The sequence below is a fragment of the Piliocolobus tephrosceles genome, chromosome 17 (genome assembly GCF_002776525.5).
Source record: "Piliocolobus tephrosceles isolate RC106 chromosome 17, ASM277652v3, whole genome shotgun sequence".
Lineage (NCBI taxonomy): Eukaryota > Metazoa > Chordata > Mammalia > Primates > Cercopithecidae > Piliocolobus > Piliocolobus tephrosceles.
The window spans coordinates 2520213-2538411 of record NC_045450.1 but is presented as its reverse complement, the minus strand read 5'-3'; the positions used below and the strand labels follow the sequence as shown (position 1 = coordinate 2538411).

Below are 18199 nucleotides of genomic sequence, written 5' to 3'. Positions count from 1 at the left end.
GACTACAGGCGCCCGCCACCTCGCCCGGCTAGTTTTTGTATTTTTAGTAGAGACGGGGTTTCACCGTGTTAGCCAGGATGGTCTCGATCTCCTGACCTCGTGATCCGCCCGTCTCGGCCTCCCAAAGTGCTGGGATTACAGGCTTGAGCCACCGCGCCCGGCCTCCCGGCCTTTTTTTTTTCAAACGTGACTCCCAGGACTCATGTGTGGCTTGTAGCACACCCTCTGGAAAGTACCTTCCACACCCTCAGCTTGGGGATGCCTGTGGCCTTCAGTCAGAAGACATCATTTCTGTTTTATTTTGTAGGTCTCACACCCATGGCCAGTCTATCATCACGGTGATTGGGAGTGAGGAGCACTTTGAGGACTACGGTGAAGGCAGTGAGGCAGAGCTGTCCCCAGAGACCCTGTGCAATGGGCAGCTCGGCTGCAGCAACCCCGCTTTCCTCACGCCCAGGTAATGACGCCTCGCACCAGCACACCCGCCTCCCTCTTCTTCCCATGGTTGGTTGTAGGAAGTTTCCCTTTTTGGTTCGTACGTTGGTAAGAGAACTTGCTTCCCTTGATGTAATGTGATTAAGTAAACCATATTCAAAAATTTAAAATTTATACCTGGATTTAGGAAAGCTGGGCGAAGTCCCTCTTATCCAGCTACATCCCCAGATCACTGCGTTTCTGAGGCTTCAGCAGAATCATGTGGCACAGAGCTGTGTTTGGACACTCGGCTTGCAGGCTCCTTAGCTGTGGGCCGTGGATCACATGGTGGTCTGTGCAGGCTTTTGAGGGAGGCCTCAGGATCACAAGGGAGTCTTCAGATTCATTTGCTTGTAAATCTCTGACATCCCCAAACTGGAAAGCTGTGACTCGAAATAAATAGCAGCATGACACGCAGTGGGTGAGATGCCTACTCACAAACGTCCAGAGTCCTCTTGGCTTGGATCCAAACATGGGGTCTGGGTACGCACGTCTGAGGGCTTGAGGCTCCCGCGTGGGAGTCAGTCCCTCGAGGACGTTCCTGAGTTCAGGGAGACCCTCGCCTGGCTGATGGGGTTGTTACTTCAATCCCTTCTCCCCTTTGTTGCTAGGTTCTTGTTGTCCATCTTTGCCAGCATTCAAGGCCGAGTCTCTTTAAGCAGCCCCAAGAGTCTTCCCTTGCCCGCCACCTGCCCGCTGTTACCGAGGCCCAGGGAACCTGGGTGGAGGGCGGTGCAGGAGGGGCCATCCCTTGAGCTGAGCAGCTCATCTGCCCATAGGGTCCCCCTCCTTTCGTTTCCCGTGTGCCCTCCCTGAAGCCACCCGTCAGCCCTGGGTGTGGGGACCCCACACGGATGTCCTGTGTGCTGGCTGGTCCCGGCGAGCGTCCTGGGAGAGCTGTGCGTGAGTGAGGCATCGCGGGCGGGCCTCAGAGGCAGTGTGCTTGGCTTGGGCACTGTCCTCTCCCAGCGGGTGGTGGTGTCAAGACAAGGGCCAGAGGACTGGGGCATCTCTCCACTTGTGTCTCTGTGCTTGGTGGTCACCTCCTCCTGCCTGTTCAGTTTGTCCCTGTCTCCTGCTCAGTGTTTTCACTGTTACCTGTTTCAAGTGTCATCTATGCTACATTGTATGTTTCACTTTTCACCTTTCTTTACTTGAGCTTCCACACAGCCTGTGGGTCCCAGTGCCCAAGATGAGGCTGCCTTTGCTCCGCTGCCTTCGCATCGCAGACACAGCAGCCCCTGCCAGTGCCCCAGAAGCCCTTGGAGGTGAAGTCACAGGGAGGTTAGCTAGCACCGTCACGATATAGGACACTGAGTTTTAATGCAGGTCGTTTTTTGGGGTTTTTTTTTTTTGAGACAGGCTCTCACTTTATTGCCCAGGCTGGAGTGGTGCCATCATGGCTCACTGCAACCTCAACCTTCCTCAGCTTCCTGAGTAGCTGGGACTACAGGTGTGAGCTACTACACCTGACTAAGTTTTGTATGTTTTGTAGAGACAGGGTTTCACCATGTTGCCTAGGCTGGTCTCAAACGCCTGAGCTCAAGTGACGCACCCACCTCAGTCCCGCAAAGTGCTGGAATTACAAGCATGAGCCGCCATACCCGGCTTTAATGCACATCTTAAAAATCAGAAAACTGGCCGGGCGCGGTGGCTCAAGCCTGTAATCCCAGCACTTTGGGAGGCCGAGACGGGCGGATCACGAGGTCAGGAGATTGAGACCATCCTGGCTAACACGGTGAAACCCTGTCTTTATCAAAAACTACAAAAAACTAGCCGGGCGAGGTGGCGGCGCCTGTAGTCCCAGCCACCCGGGAGGCTGAGGCAGGAGAATGGCGTGAACCCGGGAGGCGGAGCTTGCAGTGAGCTGAGATCCGGCCACAGCACTCCAGCCTGGGAGACAGAGCGAGACTCCGTCTCAAAAAAAAAAAAAAAAAAATCAGAAAACTATTGTAGATGTATCATTCATGCATAGTTTTTGCTAGAGGTAATTTTTGGAGTAATAAGTACAGTACAGTAAGTAAAGTTTACGTGGAGATATGGTTTGCCATCACATTGACGTGTTTTTGGCAAAAGAGAAAGCAGTGTGGTTTTTCACCTTCTTTCTAAAGAAGGGCTTTTGCTTTGCAAGGAAGCCCTCAGGCTGCCCCCGCTTTCTTCTGGGCACGTGACCCAGAGGAGCAGGTGTGTGCAGGGCCCCTGCTGCTCGAGCTGGTGCCTGTCCTGGGCTCCTGGAGGCAGCTGAGGGGTGTGGGCTCACTGCGGTCTAAAGGCAAGAGCCAGAACGTCGCACAGCTCATTCTCTCTCCACGTGCTCTTGTTCCACACCATGTCCCGTCCTGTCCCCCTCAGCCCCTTGTGCGGAGTCACAGATGACCCCACGGGTCCCCAGCCTCTCCTGAACGGATGCTTCTGTCTCTCTAGCACTGACCCTCTTGCCGCAAAGCTGCACAGCATCCTCACTGATGAGGCGTTTGAGTTTTACTGTAGCCAGTGCCACAAACAAATCAACCGCCTTGAGGATCTTTCCGCCCGCCTGAGTGATCTTGAAATGAATAGGTAACTGACGAGCGCCTGGCCTTGCTGTCTGTTCCCAGGGTGTGGGGGACTCCCGATACCCACAGCACCCTTGAGGGCCTGACCTGACTCCGGAGCTTCCTGAGGCCTGGCCTGGTTGCCGCGAGGCGACCAGGAGCCTCTCAGGCAGCGGGACTCTCCCTGGGGCCCCGCCTCCTCCCCTGCACGCCTCGGGCCGCCGGCGCCCCACCCCCTCCCCTGCATGCGCAGCTCAGGCCAGCGCTTGTGTTGGTGGAGAAAGTGATGAGTCTCTGCAAGCTGTGCTGTCTGTCCTGTGTGTGAAAGAGGATTCTTTCTGCATTTTACTAAAAGATTTCTTTCATTGAGCTCATGAGACAGAATAGGGAAAGTTAAAAGATTTGGTCTTTAAGAACAGATGTGTAAACAGCTTCCAGGATTATTAGTTTCAGGGGAGTTTTGTGTACTCACAGTGAGCCTGTAAGGGAGCTGGCTGTCTCAGCAGGGGAGCTTCTGTGGCTGGCCCCATGTCTAACCCCCAGTTACAGAAGACAGTTTTGGGTGGTTTGCACATATTGACGTGCCTATTAGGCATCGTGTTGATTTCGCCTGTGGTAAAGCCCATGGGGAAGTCCCTGGGTGGACAGCCCTCGAGGAGGGTCTGGTGAAGAAATGGGCCACTTTGGAGCTTTCCACAGCAGCCCTAGCCTAGCAGAAGAGGTGAGTGAGCATGCAGGCTCATACTGGCAATCCGGGATGGCTTCTTGAAAAACGAGCCCTGGCCTGTTGGGAGGGTTTGTAAAGGTGGCAGAAAGGTGAGCTCCCCTAAGGGTTCCAGCATGTTTAGAGGTCTTTGTGAAACTGCTTACTGTCTTGAGCCTGCTTCTGTCCCTGCGCCCAGGGGGCTTCTGCCAAGGCCAGCCCATCCTTGTTGGTGGGTGCTCACTGCTCACAGCCTTGTTGAGGCTTCTGTCCTGCCTCTAGTTCCATTTCCAGGGCACTTAACTCTTCTTAGGTTCCATGAAATGCTGTGAAACACAGGGCCTCCAGCCAGTGCCCATTCAGGTGGAGAGGATGCCAGTGAGGCCCGGCACTGATGGCCATTCTGGAGCATCAGGGGGTCTTGGCAGCACTGATGAGAAAGCAGAAGTGCTCTTTGAAGAGGGCCTTCCTGGGAGACTTGAGGCCATCCAGAATCTGGTGATTCCAAAGATCCGCTAGCCTCTATTTGAGGGGAATCAGTTTTCGCCTGCTGTATTTGTTCAGCTAAGGGTTCAGGGCTCGGTGACGATGGCTCAGCCTGCTTGGGGAGGGGTCATTTGTTCTTCCCACACAAAGACTTGCCCTCCCACCCACCGATAAGTTGAGTGCAAGCATGTCGTCTCCGTATGTGAAAGTAAGCCTGAAGACTCAGGTCTCATCTCATTCTCTAAAGATTTTTGACATAGAAGGGTTTTTTTCCCACATTGAGAACTAGCTCCAGGATGGCCATGGTCACCTCTGCTGGGCTTTGTGGGTTAGAGAAGGGACTAGGATGTAGCTAAGTACAACCAGCAAGTCCTGTGGGGCCTCACGTCCAGGTTCTGCCACCCCTTTTCCTAAGACTCTACGAAGCGGGCCAGGCGCAGTGACTCATGTCTGTAATCCCAGCATTTTGGGAGGCTGAGGCAGGCAGATCGTTTGAGGCCAGGAGTTTGAGACCAGCCTAGCCAACATGGTGAAACCCTGTCTCTACTAAAAATATAAAAATTAGCCAGGAGTGGTGGTGCACGCCTGTAGTTCCAGCTACTTGGGAGGCTGAGATAGGAGGTTCACTTGAACCCAGGAAGTTGAGTCTGCAGTGAGCCAAGATTGTGCCACTGCACTCCAACCTGGGCGACAGAGCCAGACTCTGACTCCAAAAAAAAAAAAGACTCTGCCAAGTAGTTACTATGCTATTCAGTCCAGCACAGTCAGGACACAGCTGCCAGTGAGAACTTTCTCCTCAGAACCCTCCGTGGAGGAGATCTGAATCTTGCCTTTTAGTTTCCATGGACTTGCCCGAAAGTAAAGCTTATTTGGTCATGCTTTGTGGGTGACAAGAGGTGGTTTAGTCCAGACCACCTCTGGAAGCTTTGATGTCGGATACGATGTCCAATCACCTCAGAACAGACCAACAGCTATTGCATTTTCCAGGTATCCTGGAGCCTCTAAATACATTTCATTTTGTAGAAACTAAGAAGTGTGCCTTACATGGAGGTATATTTTCTTTTTTCTTTTTTTTGAGACAGAGTCTCGCTTTGTTGCCCAGGCTGGAGTGCAGTGGTGTGATCTCTGCTCACTGCAAGCTCTGCCTCCCGGATTCAGGCGATTCTCCTGCCTCAGCCTCCCAAGTAGCTGGGACTACAGGCGCCTGCCACCACGCCCGGCTAATTTTTGTATTTTTAGTGGAGACAGGGTTTCACTATGTCTCGATCTGCAGACCTTGTGATCCTCCTGCTTCAACCTCCCAGAGTGCTGGGATTACAGGCTGAGCCACTGCACCCGGCCTGCCTGGAGGTATATTTTCAAATTATAAACCCTGTTGCTGGGCTGGCAGTCCAGGCCCTGAGAGGTCAGTAGGTAAACTGAACGATGAGTCTGTCCTGTCTTATTAGTTCTAGGGAGTCTCAACAATAATAGGATAAAATTAGATTTGTATTCAGCCTGAGTGCGGTGGCTCATGCCTGTAATCCTAGCACTTTGGGAGGCCGAGGTGGTGGATCACGAGGTCAGGAGATTGAGACCATTCTAACATGGTGAAACCCAGTCTCTACTAAAAATACAAAAACAGTCTCTACTAAAAATACAAAAAATAAGCTGGGCGTGGTGGCGGCGCCTGTAGTCCCAGCTACTTGGGAGGCTGAGGCGGGAGAAGGGCGTGAACCCAGGAGGCGGAGCTTGCAGTGAGCTGAGATCGTACCACTGCCCTCCAGCCTGGGCGACAGAGCCAGACTCCGTCTAAAAAAAATAGACCTGTATTAAAATATACATTATTAATCTCCAATCAGGAAAGGAGAGCCACACAGTAATTTGAACAAGGAAAGTTTAATACAAAGAATGGGCTGGGTGTGGGCTGAAATCCCAGTGCTTTGGGAGGCTGAGGTGGGAGGATCACATGAGCCTGGGAGGTTGAGGCTGCAGTGAGCTGTGGTTGCACCACTGCACTTCAGCCTGGGCGACAGAGTCAGACCCTGCCTGTAAAAAAAGGTAATACAAACAAACAAACAAACAAACAAATCTTTAAAATCATTAGGAAAAGAAAAAGAATGACTGCCACAGGCTATGGGAGTAATGAGGCATTGGCTGGGATGAGTAAAAAGAACTCTGCAGAGCATAGGGACAGGTGCCACAGGAGCAGCCGCCACCCAGGGCCCGGGCAGAGCCCCCCAGCTGCAGCCACTGCTACCCAAGGCTGAGGTCTGCAGCAGCTGCACACCGGGCAGTGGGGGCACCACCGTGCTGTCAGGGCTTGTGGGGAACCTGCCTCCTGGCTGCCAGGAAAGCTATTCTGTTGCAGGATGCTTGGCAGAGTCACCCCTAGAGAACAGCTACCCGAATGGGGTCAGGGAAGCCCCTGGTTCTGGCTACAGTGGGCAGGATGCTCCCTAGAATGGGTGCTAGGGAGGCTGTGTGTGTTGGAGGGCCCTGCAGAGAGTGGTCAGAACCAGGAGGCAAACCTCTTCCTGCTGTGTTCGCTCCACGGCTCCCTCTGCTGATGACACGCAGCATCATGGAGGAGAAGCCTGCTAAGGGCCCAGCGCTGTTTCTACAAGGCCAGTAAAAAGGATGGACTTGGAGCTGAGGGGCTCTACATTAATACTTGGCACAGCAGCTGATTCTTCTCCAGCAGATTTTTTTTTTTTGAGACAGAGTTTTGCTCTTTGTTGCCCAGGCTGGACAGTGGCGTGATCTCGGCTCACTGCAACCTCCGCCTCCTGGGTTGAAGCGATTCTCTTGTCCCAGCTTCCCGAGTAGCTGGGATTACAGGCATGTGCCATCACGCCCAATTATTTTTGTATTTTTAGTGGAGATGGGGCTTCTCCACATTGCCAGGCTGGTCTCGAACTCCTAACCTCTGGTGATCCACCCACCTCGGCCTCCCAGAGTGCTCGGATTATAGGCATGAGCCACCATGCCCGGCCCCTCCAGTAGATTTTTCTGCCTGACCCTGGAAAGAAAATCATGGGTGTTTTTGAGACAGGTAAGCTGAAGAGAGATGTGGCTTTGTGAGTTCCAGGATCTTGATGGTTCTCAGGCCCTTGGGGGTGAGGGTGTCTTCTTGCAGGCTGAGGCTAATAGTTTAGCAGCTATACTGTAAAATACAACTTTGGACCTCAGAAATGAGAGAGAAGGTAAGTTTGGCCCATGTGCCACTACAGATGGTTAAATCAAACAGTTGATGTGTAATTGGCTACATTTACTGCCCTGAAATGGCAACGGGAAAGGTGTCCAAACTGATGCCTCGGCAGGCGTTCTGAGCATGACGCATCAGTGCCTAAGTCGAAGTCAGCGGCAAACTCTCCTGTCATAGCGGGACCTGGGGTCACTTTTCACTTGGGGGTCTTCAAAGGCCAAGCGTCTGGGGGTAATTTGGCTTCAGAAGCATTGGGACAGTGCAGCCAGCTGATGGGACCAGGTGTGGTGCTGGCCCCTCAGTCACAGTCTGGGGTGGCTGCATCTGGAAGCCTCTTTGGGGGCTGGAATAACGAGACGTATGCGGCCTCATCCCAGCACCCCCGTGTCCTTGCTGTTTTGCTGAGTGAGCATTTGTGCATGGGCTTGCCGGGGGGGGCCCTGCATGCTGGGAGCACTGCTGAAAGGCCGCCCACCCCGTATCTCCACAGCCTGAGTTTCCTGCTTCCTCCTGCTCCTCTCTGTCTGTTCTAACAATTTTCCTGTTTATTTTGTTTTCTACACAGTCCGACAAAGCGGCTCTCCAGCAAGAAGGTGGCAAGGTAGGTGGGTCTCTGGTTCCTGTTGAAAAACGTTCTGAAGTGGATAATTAATCATAGTTTTTTAAAAAACATTTTAGAAAATGTTCTTTTCGGAGGTATTTTTTAAACTCCTGCGTTACATGGTTTGGGGCTGAAGGTATCCTGAGGGGGTATTGGGAAAGGGGTTTCCAGGGCTGTGAATTTGGACCTGGATCTGTGACCAAGAGGTAGGTGTCAGAGCTTTTGGTGCTGGGCCTGTTGAGTGTTCACTAAGGTCTGGAAGGGGCCATCATCCCCAGATGTCTGCTGTGTGTCAGTTCTGAGGTCCGAGACACAGTGAGGAGCCTGACTTCTCAGAGCCCTGTCTGGGCAGCTCCCCAAGGTGAGCTGAAGGTGAGGGGTGGGTCTGACTCCAATTCCTAAAGACCATTTCTTCATTTTTCAGCTTTGCATAGATCTGTTGGCTTCCTGCTGTGAAAGATGGCAACATACACTTTTATCTTCCTCCCCTGCCAGTTCTTACCAAAATAAGCATGCAGGGTTAAGGCCCTTCCCAGGGAGCCACGCAGTGTGGCTGCCGGGTGGCCTCTGCTGCCATCAGAGACTGGCTTCGCGTCTTTATCTGCTTTGCCTTCCCTGTCCCCATCCTGCTTCGTGGCCTAGCCTCTGGCAGGGTCGGGAGACGCCTCTCCGGCTTCCTCTGGAACAGCCCCCCCCCGGAGCCTCCTCTCTGCCCCGTTGTGCTGGGCATTCTCCAGGCCTCGTGGCTGTGGTCCTGGACGGGTCTCCCCACACCAGTGAGTTCCTTTGTTTCGGGGGTTGGATCCTCTAGCTCCCTGGCCCCGTCTTCCTTCTTGTTTGTTTTCTCCATTTTTTGTCCAGCACATCTTCCTGTAGCTTCTTGAGAAAAGGGGTGCTCAGGAGATAAACTTGAAATGTCGGTTGGTTTGGACTGTGAGCATGTGGATAGTTTTCCTGTAAGATTTTTGATGGCATTGCTTATGTTCTAGAGCTAGAGTTGCTACCCTGAGGTTTAACCTTTCTGACTCGGTTTCTTTGTGACCAGCCTGGGCAACATAGTGAAACCCTGTCTCTACAGAGAAAAAAAAAAAAATTGGCAAGGTCTTGCTGCGTTGCCCAGGCTGTCGTGCGGTGGCTATTCACAGGTGCAAGCATAACTCTGACAGCCCCAGACTCCCTGGGCTCAAGTGATCTTCCCAGCTCGGCCTCCCAAAATTCTGGGATTACAGGTGTAAGCCACCACACCCAGCCAGGGACAGAAACCTTTTGTTTTCCATTTTCTTTTATTTTGAGATATCATCTTGCTCTGTCACCTGGGCTGAAGTACTGTGGTACAATCGAAGCTCACTGCAGCCTGTACCTCTCAGGCTCACTCCATCCTCTCACCTCCTCCCCTGAGTTCCTGGGACTACAGGTATGCATTGCCATGCCCGGCTAGTCTTTTAATTTTTAATAGAGATGGAGTTTCACTATGTTGCCCAGCCTGGTCTTGAACTCCTGGGCTTAAGGGAGCCTCCCACCTTGGCCTCCCGAAGTACTGGGATCACAGACATGAGTCGTCATACCTGGCCGTGGATGGAAACTTTTTTCGTTTCGTTTCTCTTCTCTTTTCTTGGCTTTCTTTTCTTTTTGAGACAGTCTTGCTCTTCCTTGCTCTGCCTTGCTCTGTGCAGTGACATGATCACAGCTCACAACAGTCTTCACTTCCCAGATCTCCCAAGCTCAAGCAATCCTCCCTCCTCAGCCTCTTGAGCAGCTGACACCACAGGTGCGTGCCACCATGCCCAGATAATTTTTTAATTTTTTTGTAGAGACAGGCCCCGACTGGTCTTGAACTCCTGGGCTCTAGCAGTCCTCCCACCTCGGTCGCCCAGAATGTTGGGATTACAGGCATGAGCCACCGTGTCCCACTTGTTTTCCATTTTCTATCATTTTAGGGGCGAGGGGCTAGGGGAAGCAGAGGTGAATGTCATCATGCATTTTTTTCTGTCTTCTTGCTCACCCCTTTCAGAAAAGCATTGAGCTGGCCAGGCGCAGTAGCTCACATCTGTAATCCCAGCACTTTGGGAGGCCGAGGCGGGTGGATCACCTGAGGTTGGGAGTTCAAGACCAGCCTGGCCAACATGGAGAAACCCCATCTCTACTAAAAATACAAGATTAGCCAGGTGTGGTGGCAGGTGCCTGTAATCCCAGCTACTCAGGGGGCTGAGGCAGGAGAATCGCCTGAACCCCGGAGGCAGAGATTGCAGTGAGCCAAGATCGCACCACTGCACTCCAGCCTGGGCAACAAGAGCGAAACTGTGTCTCAAAAAAAAAAAAAAAAAGAAAAAGAAAAGCATTGAGCTCTTAGGAATGTGAAGTGAATCCCCAGGTACACTTTTGTTACCACTGCAGCATCACCTTCCTCCCCACTTCATCATCTTTTACTCCAGACAGGCTGCAGCTGGTGACATGAAAGGCCAGTCAAGGCCAGCTGAGGCATCTCCTTGAGGCCTCCTGTGCTTAGGATGGGGTGCAGCCTGCAGCTGGCTGTCACAGCCTCGTGTCAGAAACACCCTTTAAAATTTAGTGTTTCCTTCATGGGTACCCTTTGGTATAAAAAAAGCCCAATCTGATCCAGGCACGGTGGCTGACGCCTGTAATCCTAGCACATTGGGAAGCCGAGGTGGGCGGATCATGAGGTCATGGGCTCGTCGAGACCAGCCTGACCAACATGGTGAAACCCATCTGTACTAAAAATATAAAAATTAGTCAGGCGTGGTGGTGCGCACATGTTATCCCAGCTACTCAGGAGCCTGAGGCAGGCGAACTGCTCGAACCCAAGAGGCAGAGCTTGGAGTGAGCCGAGATTGCACCATTGCACTCCAGCTTGGGCAACAGAGGGAGACTCCGTCTCAAAAAAAAAAAAAAAAAAAAGCCCAATTTGCAGTTATTTGTAGTTAGAGTTTACAAAACAGAGGCATGTTCTGCAGTATATCTATCCACATGTAAATATATATATGCAACATTTAATCTGCTGTTTTGCCCCAAATCTGCCACAAGAGGCTAAGGAAACGCAAAATAACTGTCGTGATTCGCTTCTCACAGTTCTCAGCCCTTCGCGTTGCACTGTTGCTGAGACGGTGGGTTTTGCCGGCAGCCATTGTAGCCCTGGGCTTGGCTGCCTGGTCAGCACCCTCAGCCTTGTTCCGTCCCTGTCCATGAGATGGAAGTGATTTTCTTTTTTTTGAGGCAGAGTCTCGCTCTGTTGCCCAGACTGGAGTGCAGTGGCCGGATCTCAGCTCACTGCAAGCTCCGCCTCCCGGGTTTACGCCATTCTCCTGCCTCAGCCTCCCAAGGGGAAGTGATTTTCTTCAGTCAGCTGTGCGTGTGCAGGGACAGGGGCTCCAGGCAGAGCTGAGTCCATCAGGACAGGAAGAAGTGCTCACAGCAGACAGGCTCCTAGGGCGCTGGGTGGGAGGCCTCAGGGACCCTGTACCTCCTGGCTCACCAGCCAGGCTTGACCTACTGCCCTTTGGGGAGATCAGGCTTTTTCCACCGCTCCCTCTCTGAGGGGAGGGTTCTCCCATGTGCGGGTGTGGTGTAGCTGGAGAATCCCTCTTTCTGGGGGATTTAAATAAGCAGCCCGGCCGGACACGGTGGTTCACGCCTGTAATTCTAACACTTTGGGAGGCCGAGGCGCACAGATCATGAGATCAGGAGTTTGAGACCAGCCTGGCCAATATAGTGAAACCCCATCTCTACTAAAAAAAAAAAAAAAATAGAAAAAGTTAGCTGGCCATGGTGGCAGGTGCCTATAATCCCAGCTACCTCGAGACTGAGGCAGGAGAATCGCTTGAACCCGGGAGGCAGAGGTTGCAGTGAGCTGAGATAGCACCGCTGCACTCCAGCCCAGGCGACAGTGCAAGACTCTGTCTCCAAAAAAAAAAAAAAAAAAAAAAATTTAAATGAATAAGCAGCCCCACACGCCATGCTGAGGATCCTCTGCCTCACACTGGTGGCCGTGTGTGGTGGCTGCACGCTGGGTACCTGGGATGACCGTGCTTCCCGTCCCCAAGTCAGCTCCAGAAGTGCCTCAGCCTCTAGGACAGCTCAGAAGTACTGACAGGCCCCAGGCCGTGGCCTCTCCTCAGGATAGTCTCTGGGTTGCAGCTTCCTGCCTGGAGGGGCTCATGTTTGGGGGCAAGGTCATGGGCGTTTAAGAGCAGTGACTGGCCAAGAACATGATCCATGTCAGCAGCAGCTTTTGAGAATCTGATGAAATCCCCAGAGCCCCAGAAGGGTGCTGGTGTGTTCCAGCTGGTGCACGTTCTCAGGGCTCGTCTCCAGGGGCCTCTAGAGATACCTTCTTTTTTCTCCTCAGAGCGTTTATGGGGAAAAAGATGGAAATGTTCAAGCCCAGTCCATACTAAGAAGCAAATCGAACTTCATACACTTGGTAGACATTTTCAGTGGAAAAACGCTAACATTTTATGGAATTCTTACCCTGCTGTGTCCCTAGCCAAGCTGTTTGTATGCATGACCTTGGTCCGGCCTCAATTGCCTTTACACCCCCATTTCATAGGCAAGGAAGCTGGGAGAGGGTCCCCCCATTTCATAGGCAAGGAAGCTGGGAGAGGGTCCCCCCATTTCACAGGCAAGCTGGGAGAGGGTCCCCCCATTTCACAGGCAAGGAAGCTGGGAGAGGGTCCCCCCATTTCACAGGCAAGGTGGGAGAGGGTCCCCCCATTTCACAGGCAAGGAAACTCGGAGAGGGTCCCCCCATTTCACAGGCAAGGAAGCTGGGAGAGGGCCAGTGCTTTTTTACAGTCACGCAGTTGTGAGCATCAGGCTATCAGCCCGGAGCCTGGCTCGGTACTGAGGCTCCCAGGATGTATAAAGAACCGAACACGCACCTTCGCTGTTGGCTCTTCTGTGCGAGTGCTCTGAGAGTTTTCTGTGCTCCCAGCAAGTTTGGGTTGGTGCAGATTCACCACAGCGAATCTGGCCATGTGGTGACCACGAGCACGCGCTGACTGCGCGCCGAAGCTCACACTCCCTGGAGCAGCTCCTGCCCCAAGGCAGCAGCCTGTGGGCGGCTTGCATCCATGCAGGACCACGAGGCTGTGTCCCGCAGCCTGGCCCGGGTCGTAACCTGGCACGGCCTGCAGGGCTGGGGATGCGTCCACAGGAGCTGGTGCCACAGAGGACACGTGTGTCTGGTGTCTTCCTGGACTTGGACCGGTTTCCCAGTGTGTCTGTGAGGGTGACACTGAGTGAGACTTCCGGGATCGACAACTGTCCTGGGACCCTCACTGTTCCTGCCGCAGAGAGCACCTGTGAAAGTCCGAGATGAAGAATGTGTCCGGGGGAGGTGTATGCAGGTCGAGGTCCTGAGCTGATGTCTCACGGGCCTCTGGTAGAGACGAGATTGTTCGCGTCTCTGTGAAGGACACGTTTTATTGCTGCCAAGTACAAAGTCCTCTCTGCCACTCGCTGGCCGGGACTGAGGTCGTGTTCTGTCAGGTTCCAAAGAGCGCCGGGAGGACTCTGAGACCACAGAGCATGGCCTGCTGTCTCCCAGCCCCTGGTAAAGATGTCCAGCCTGGGACCTCCCCCTGTGTATAATGCTTTAAGTGGGAGAAGACCACCACCCAGATCAGGGGAGGACCTGTCCCCTACGATGCTGCCACCTGCTTTTCAGATTGACTTGGGAGTGCTTGTGCTGACGGAGCTTGTCCTGTGGTTTTTTCCTTTCTTCCCTCTGTTACTGTTCCTTTTCCATAGGTACCTGCACCAGTCAGGGGCCCTGACTATGGAGGCCCTGGAGGACCCTTCCCCCGAGCTCGTGGAGGGCCCAGAGGAGGACATTGCTGACAAGGTAGGTCCTGCAGGCGGCAAGTAGGGGATTGAGACACAGCCACGTCTGACGGCCTTTGCAGACATCCCGGGAGGTGGGGACAGCACGGTCGGAGGCGACCCCATGTCATCCAGGGCTCCCCAGACCCTCTGTCCAGCCCCAGTGCTCTTTGGCAAGTTTCCCCAAGGGATCTCATGGGCATGTGATAAAAAGGAGTCTTCCTGTTGTGCACGAAGGGCCAGCTGGGAGGGGTGGGCTGGGCAGTGAGAGAGAGCCCTCAGGTACCCCACCCCCACTGTGTCTGAGTTGGGTTGGGGGACACCCAGACATTCAGTCCACCAGGCCTGTGGAGACGCGACCTGGGGCACCCGTGATTTGGGAGAGGAAGGCTGCCCCTGCAGTGACTGCAGAGCCAACAACGTGAGGAACAGGCTTCTCCTGGGGACTTGAATGGGTGACAGCAGCCAGGGCAAGGCAGCCTTGCTGTGGTCAAGACCCGCTTTTCAGCCGGATGTGGTGGCTCATGCCTGTAATCCCAGCACATTAGGAGGCCCAGGTGGGCCGATCACTTGAGGTCAGGAGTTTGAGATCAGCCTGGCCAACATAGTGAAAGCCCGTCTTTACTAAAAATACACGTTAGCCAGGCGTGGTGGCGGGCACCTATAATCCCAGCTACTCGAGAGGCTGAGGCAGGAGAATCACTTGAACCTGGGAGACGGAGATTGCAGTGAGCTGAGATTGTGCCACTGCACTCCAGCCTGGGTGACAGAGCAAGACTCTGTCTCACCTCCTGCACCCCCTCACCTCCTGTGATCCCTTCACTTCCTCCTGTACCCCCTCAATTCCTCCTGTACCCCTCATCTCCTGTACCCCCTCACCACCTCCTATACCCCCTCACCTCTTCTTGCATCCCCCTCACCTCCTGCAGCCCTCGTCTCCTCCTGAACCCCCTCAGCTCCTGTGTCCCCTCACCTCCTTTCCTGCACTCCCATCTCCTCCCGTACCCCCTCACCTCCTGCACCCTCTCACCTCCTCTATCCCCCCACATTCCCCTGAACCCCCCTCACCTCCTCTCCCCCCTCCCCTCCTGCAGCCCACCTCCTCCTGTACCCCTCACCTCCTGCACCCCACCTCCTCCTGTACCCCTCACCTCCTGCACCTCACCTCCTCCTGCACCCCACCTCCTCCTCCCTACAACTCCTCTAGCATCTCCAGTGTGCTGACCCAGGCTGAGTCCTCCTCTGCTCCCTTTGCTCCTTCTCCTACCTCTGCAGGTGTCTGACTCTTATCTTGGTGTGAACTCTGAGGGAGGGGGGGACCGAGACATGAGTCTGTTTGTCCCTTGAGTCCATGGGCACCTGGGCTGCCTCTGTGAGCTGCATCTGGCTGAGCAGAGACACGACTGTGTGTTGGGGCCTGAGTCTTGCTGCCCGTGAGCCAGCCAGTCCAAAGGCACCCCTGGGCCTCCAGCTCTCGGAGCCGCGGCAATGTGTGCATTTGCGGTGTCGAGATGACAGTACTCCCCAAGCCCCCGGCCCCATTAGGAGCTGCATCTTCGTGGCTTTATGGGACAAGTTCCAAGGGTAAGTTGGATCCGACACCAGCCTAGCTAGGTGGATCCGATTCTGTGCTGAGAAAACCCCCAGGCAGGCTCCAGGTAGTTCCCTTGGGGGTGCAGGCCCTTCTGCTTCTGACTACCTGACCCTGAAGCCTGAAGCCTGGTCTCATTGCCAAGGTCGTCTTCCTGGAAAGGCGAGTGCTGGAGCTGGAAAAGGACACGGCAGCCACTGGCGAGCAACACAGCCGCCTGAGGCAGGAGAACCTGCAGCTGGTGCACAGGTGAGCCTGGGCCAGGAGACCTGGGCCTCTGCGTCGTGCCTCCTGTGCCCGCCTGTCAGCCCCCATTTACTTCTCTTTACCTCACACAGCAGGGGCTTGGCCACCCGTCCATCCTAGGGTGGAAGCCAGCTGAGGGGTGGTGCCGGGTGGTCATCGGAGCCTACCCACTGGGCTGCAGGCCGGAGATTCGAGGCTCTGACTGGTGCTCTTGTGGGGAGTTGTCCATGGAACCCTAGACACACAGAGGGCCAGAGGAGGGCACTGCCTCCCTCTCGGGAGTGTGAGACCTGAGCCAGCCAGAGGAGGAGCTGACTGCGAACCCACGCAGTGCCCAGCCTCACCAGCAGGCCTGGAGGTGCAGCTCTCCCACCACTCTGGTCCAGACGGGGTTTGCCCATCCTGGAAGAATGCAGGTTAGGGAAGTTGCTCAGCGACAGAAAATGAAATGAGCAGAGACTGCTGAATATGTGACAGGATGCACAGTCTCATCCCTGTGGGCAGGAGTGCTAGGGAGGAAGTGAAGTGTGACGCCGTGTTTGCAGAGAAAGAGTGGGAGCTGCTTACCCCACTCTCGTTTGCAGACTTTTCTTAGAATACTGTGTAATTCTCAGTGTTTTTCAAATGAGGCACGCCATGTTGTCTCATAGCCGATTTGCAGTACTGTTTCTCGTGCAAAGTAAGATGAGCTTGGCCCAGGAGTCATCCACCCAGGCTGTGCCACCTGGAGCTGGGCACTGGCAGCCTCTTGGGGGCAGAGGAGGCAGCCAGGAGGCCTGTGAGGCACCTGGGGAATCTGCAGAAGAGGTTCTTCCTGTGAGCTTCTGCTCCCTGCGCAGCTGCCCGGGCACATCCTGGCCCTTCCACGTATTCTCAGCTCAGCCAAGGGCCCTGTCCCTTGAAGCTTCAGTGTCTTCATCAGCACTGACCCGGTAGATTCAGGGCTCTGAGCAGCTTGCGCACACGTGTGTTGGCAGCAGGTATTTGCGGTCAGCACTCCCAAAGCCCCCAAGCCCTCACCCTGCACCGTACTAACATGCGTGACCCGCCCTTCAGCTTCAGATCCGTCTGCCCTGTGAGCGCTGAGAATGTCTCATGGGATCGTGGCCATAACTTGCATATCATTTTAATTCTAACAAAGCAATGCACATTCTTTTGTGGAGTGAAGACCCTGGGCTTGGCGGCTGCCCGTTGTCCAGGATTCTCAGCAGAGGAGGGCCTGCCGCCGGCCCCTGCTGCATTATGGAGAGGGGCCAGGCATGCTGGCGAAGGGGCTGGGCTCCAGTAGTGTGCAACACATATGCTGCGCCTCCAAAGACCACTGTCTCCTCCTTGTCAAGGAGAACCCGGACGGGCCACCAGACAGGCTTGTTTTGTTTTGTTTTTTTAAGAGTCAGGGCCTCCCTCTGTTGCTCAGGCTGAGTGCTGACTACAGCCTCTACCTCCCAGACACAAGCGACCTGCCTACCTCTCAGCCTTCGATGTACCTGGGACTACAGGTGTGCACTGCCACACCCAGCTTTTTTTTTTTTTTTTTTTGAGGCGGGGTCTCGCCCTGTCTCCAGGCTGGAGTGCAATGGCGCAATCTTGGCTCACTGCAACCTCCACATCCCGGGTTCAAGCGATTCTTCTGCCTCAGCTTCCTGAGTAGCTGGGACTACAGGCATGCACCACCACGCTGGGCTAATTTTTTTATTTTTGGTTTTTTATTTTTAGAGACAAGGCTTCATCATATTGACCAGGCTGGTCTCGAACCCCTGACCTTGTGATCTGCCATCCTCAGCCTCCCAAAGTGCTGGGATTACAGGCGTGAGCCACCGTGCCCGGCCTAATTTTAAATTTTTTGTAGAAATGAGGTCTCGCCATGTTGCCCATGCTGGTCTCAAATGCCTGGCCTCAAGCGATCCTCCTACCTCGGCCCCCTAAAGTGCTGAAATCAGAGGCGTGAGCCACTGTGTCCAGCCTAGATGCCTTTGTTGAGCTGACTGTCAAGGTTTCATTTGAGTCTGGAGTATGTCCATCAGTTTTCCGTGTGTGTGGTGTGAAGTCCACCCGGCTGCCTTGCTCCGCCCACTGACCATCTGCAGCGCAGCCCCGGCCACATCCAGTTCCTGTGGCTGTTCCCTGTGGTGCTCACCTCCACCGTCCTAAACAACACGTTCCCCGTTTTCAGTATCCTCTGTCCGTCCTGAGCCATCTGCTCTCTAGCCGTGCCGTACAGCTGCCGTCCTGGGAATTCCGAGTGCTTTCCCCCGGGTTTGAGTCCTTATTTTCTGAGTCCCACGTTTTCTTCTTTTTGCCAGCTCGTTTTCTGAGGACGTCACTGACAGTTGCCTGGAAAAGGGAGCACAGGAGCCAGATGCTCTGAGAACTGCATGTGTGGAAGTGCTTAGTCCTCCCACCCCTGCTCCAGCCCATAGCGTAGCTGGGCATAAAATTCTAGGTCAGAAATCGAATTCCCTGAGAATTTGAAGACCTCTGACCCCGTGCTGTGACTGAGGACCCGCTGTTGCCCAGGGCCTTGCTGTTCTCCGTAACT

At 54.1% G+C, this 18199-nt stretch overlaps 1 protein-coding gene across 2 annotated transcripts in view; it reads left to right on the top strand.

Annotated features, from left to right (window-relative positions):
- Positions 1-18199, top strand: part of RAB11FIP3 (RAB11 family interacting protein 3) — a 101831-nt gene that overhangs the window by 71814 nt on the left and 11818 nt on the right. Inside the window, exons 5-9 of one of the 2 annotated variants that reach the window (XM_023189128.1) lie at positions 308-457; positions 2899-3033; positions 7950-7985; positions 13752-13845; positions 15560-15663. In XM_023189128.1, coding sequence (XP_023044896.1) covers positions 308-457; positions 2899-3033; positions 7950-7985; positions 13752-13845; positions 15560-15663 — 519 coding nt within the window. The remainder of the gene's footprint in view (positions 1-307; positions 458-2898; positions 3034-7949; positions 7986-13751; positions 13846-15559; positions 15664-18199) is intronic. The other variant, XM_023189129.1, reaches the window with a different exon arrangement.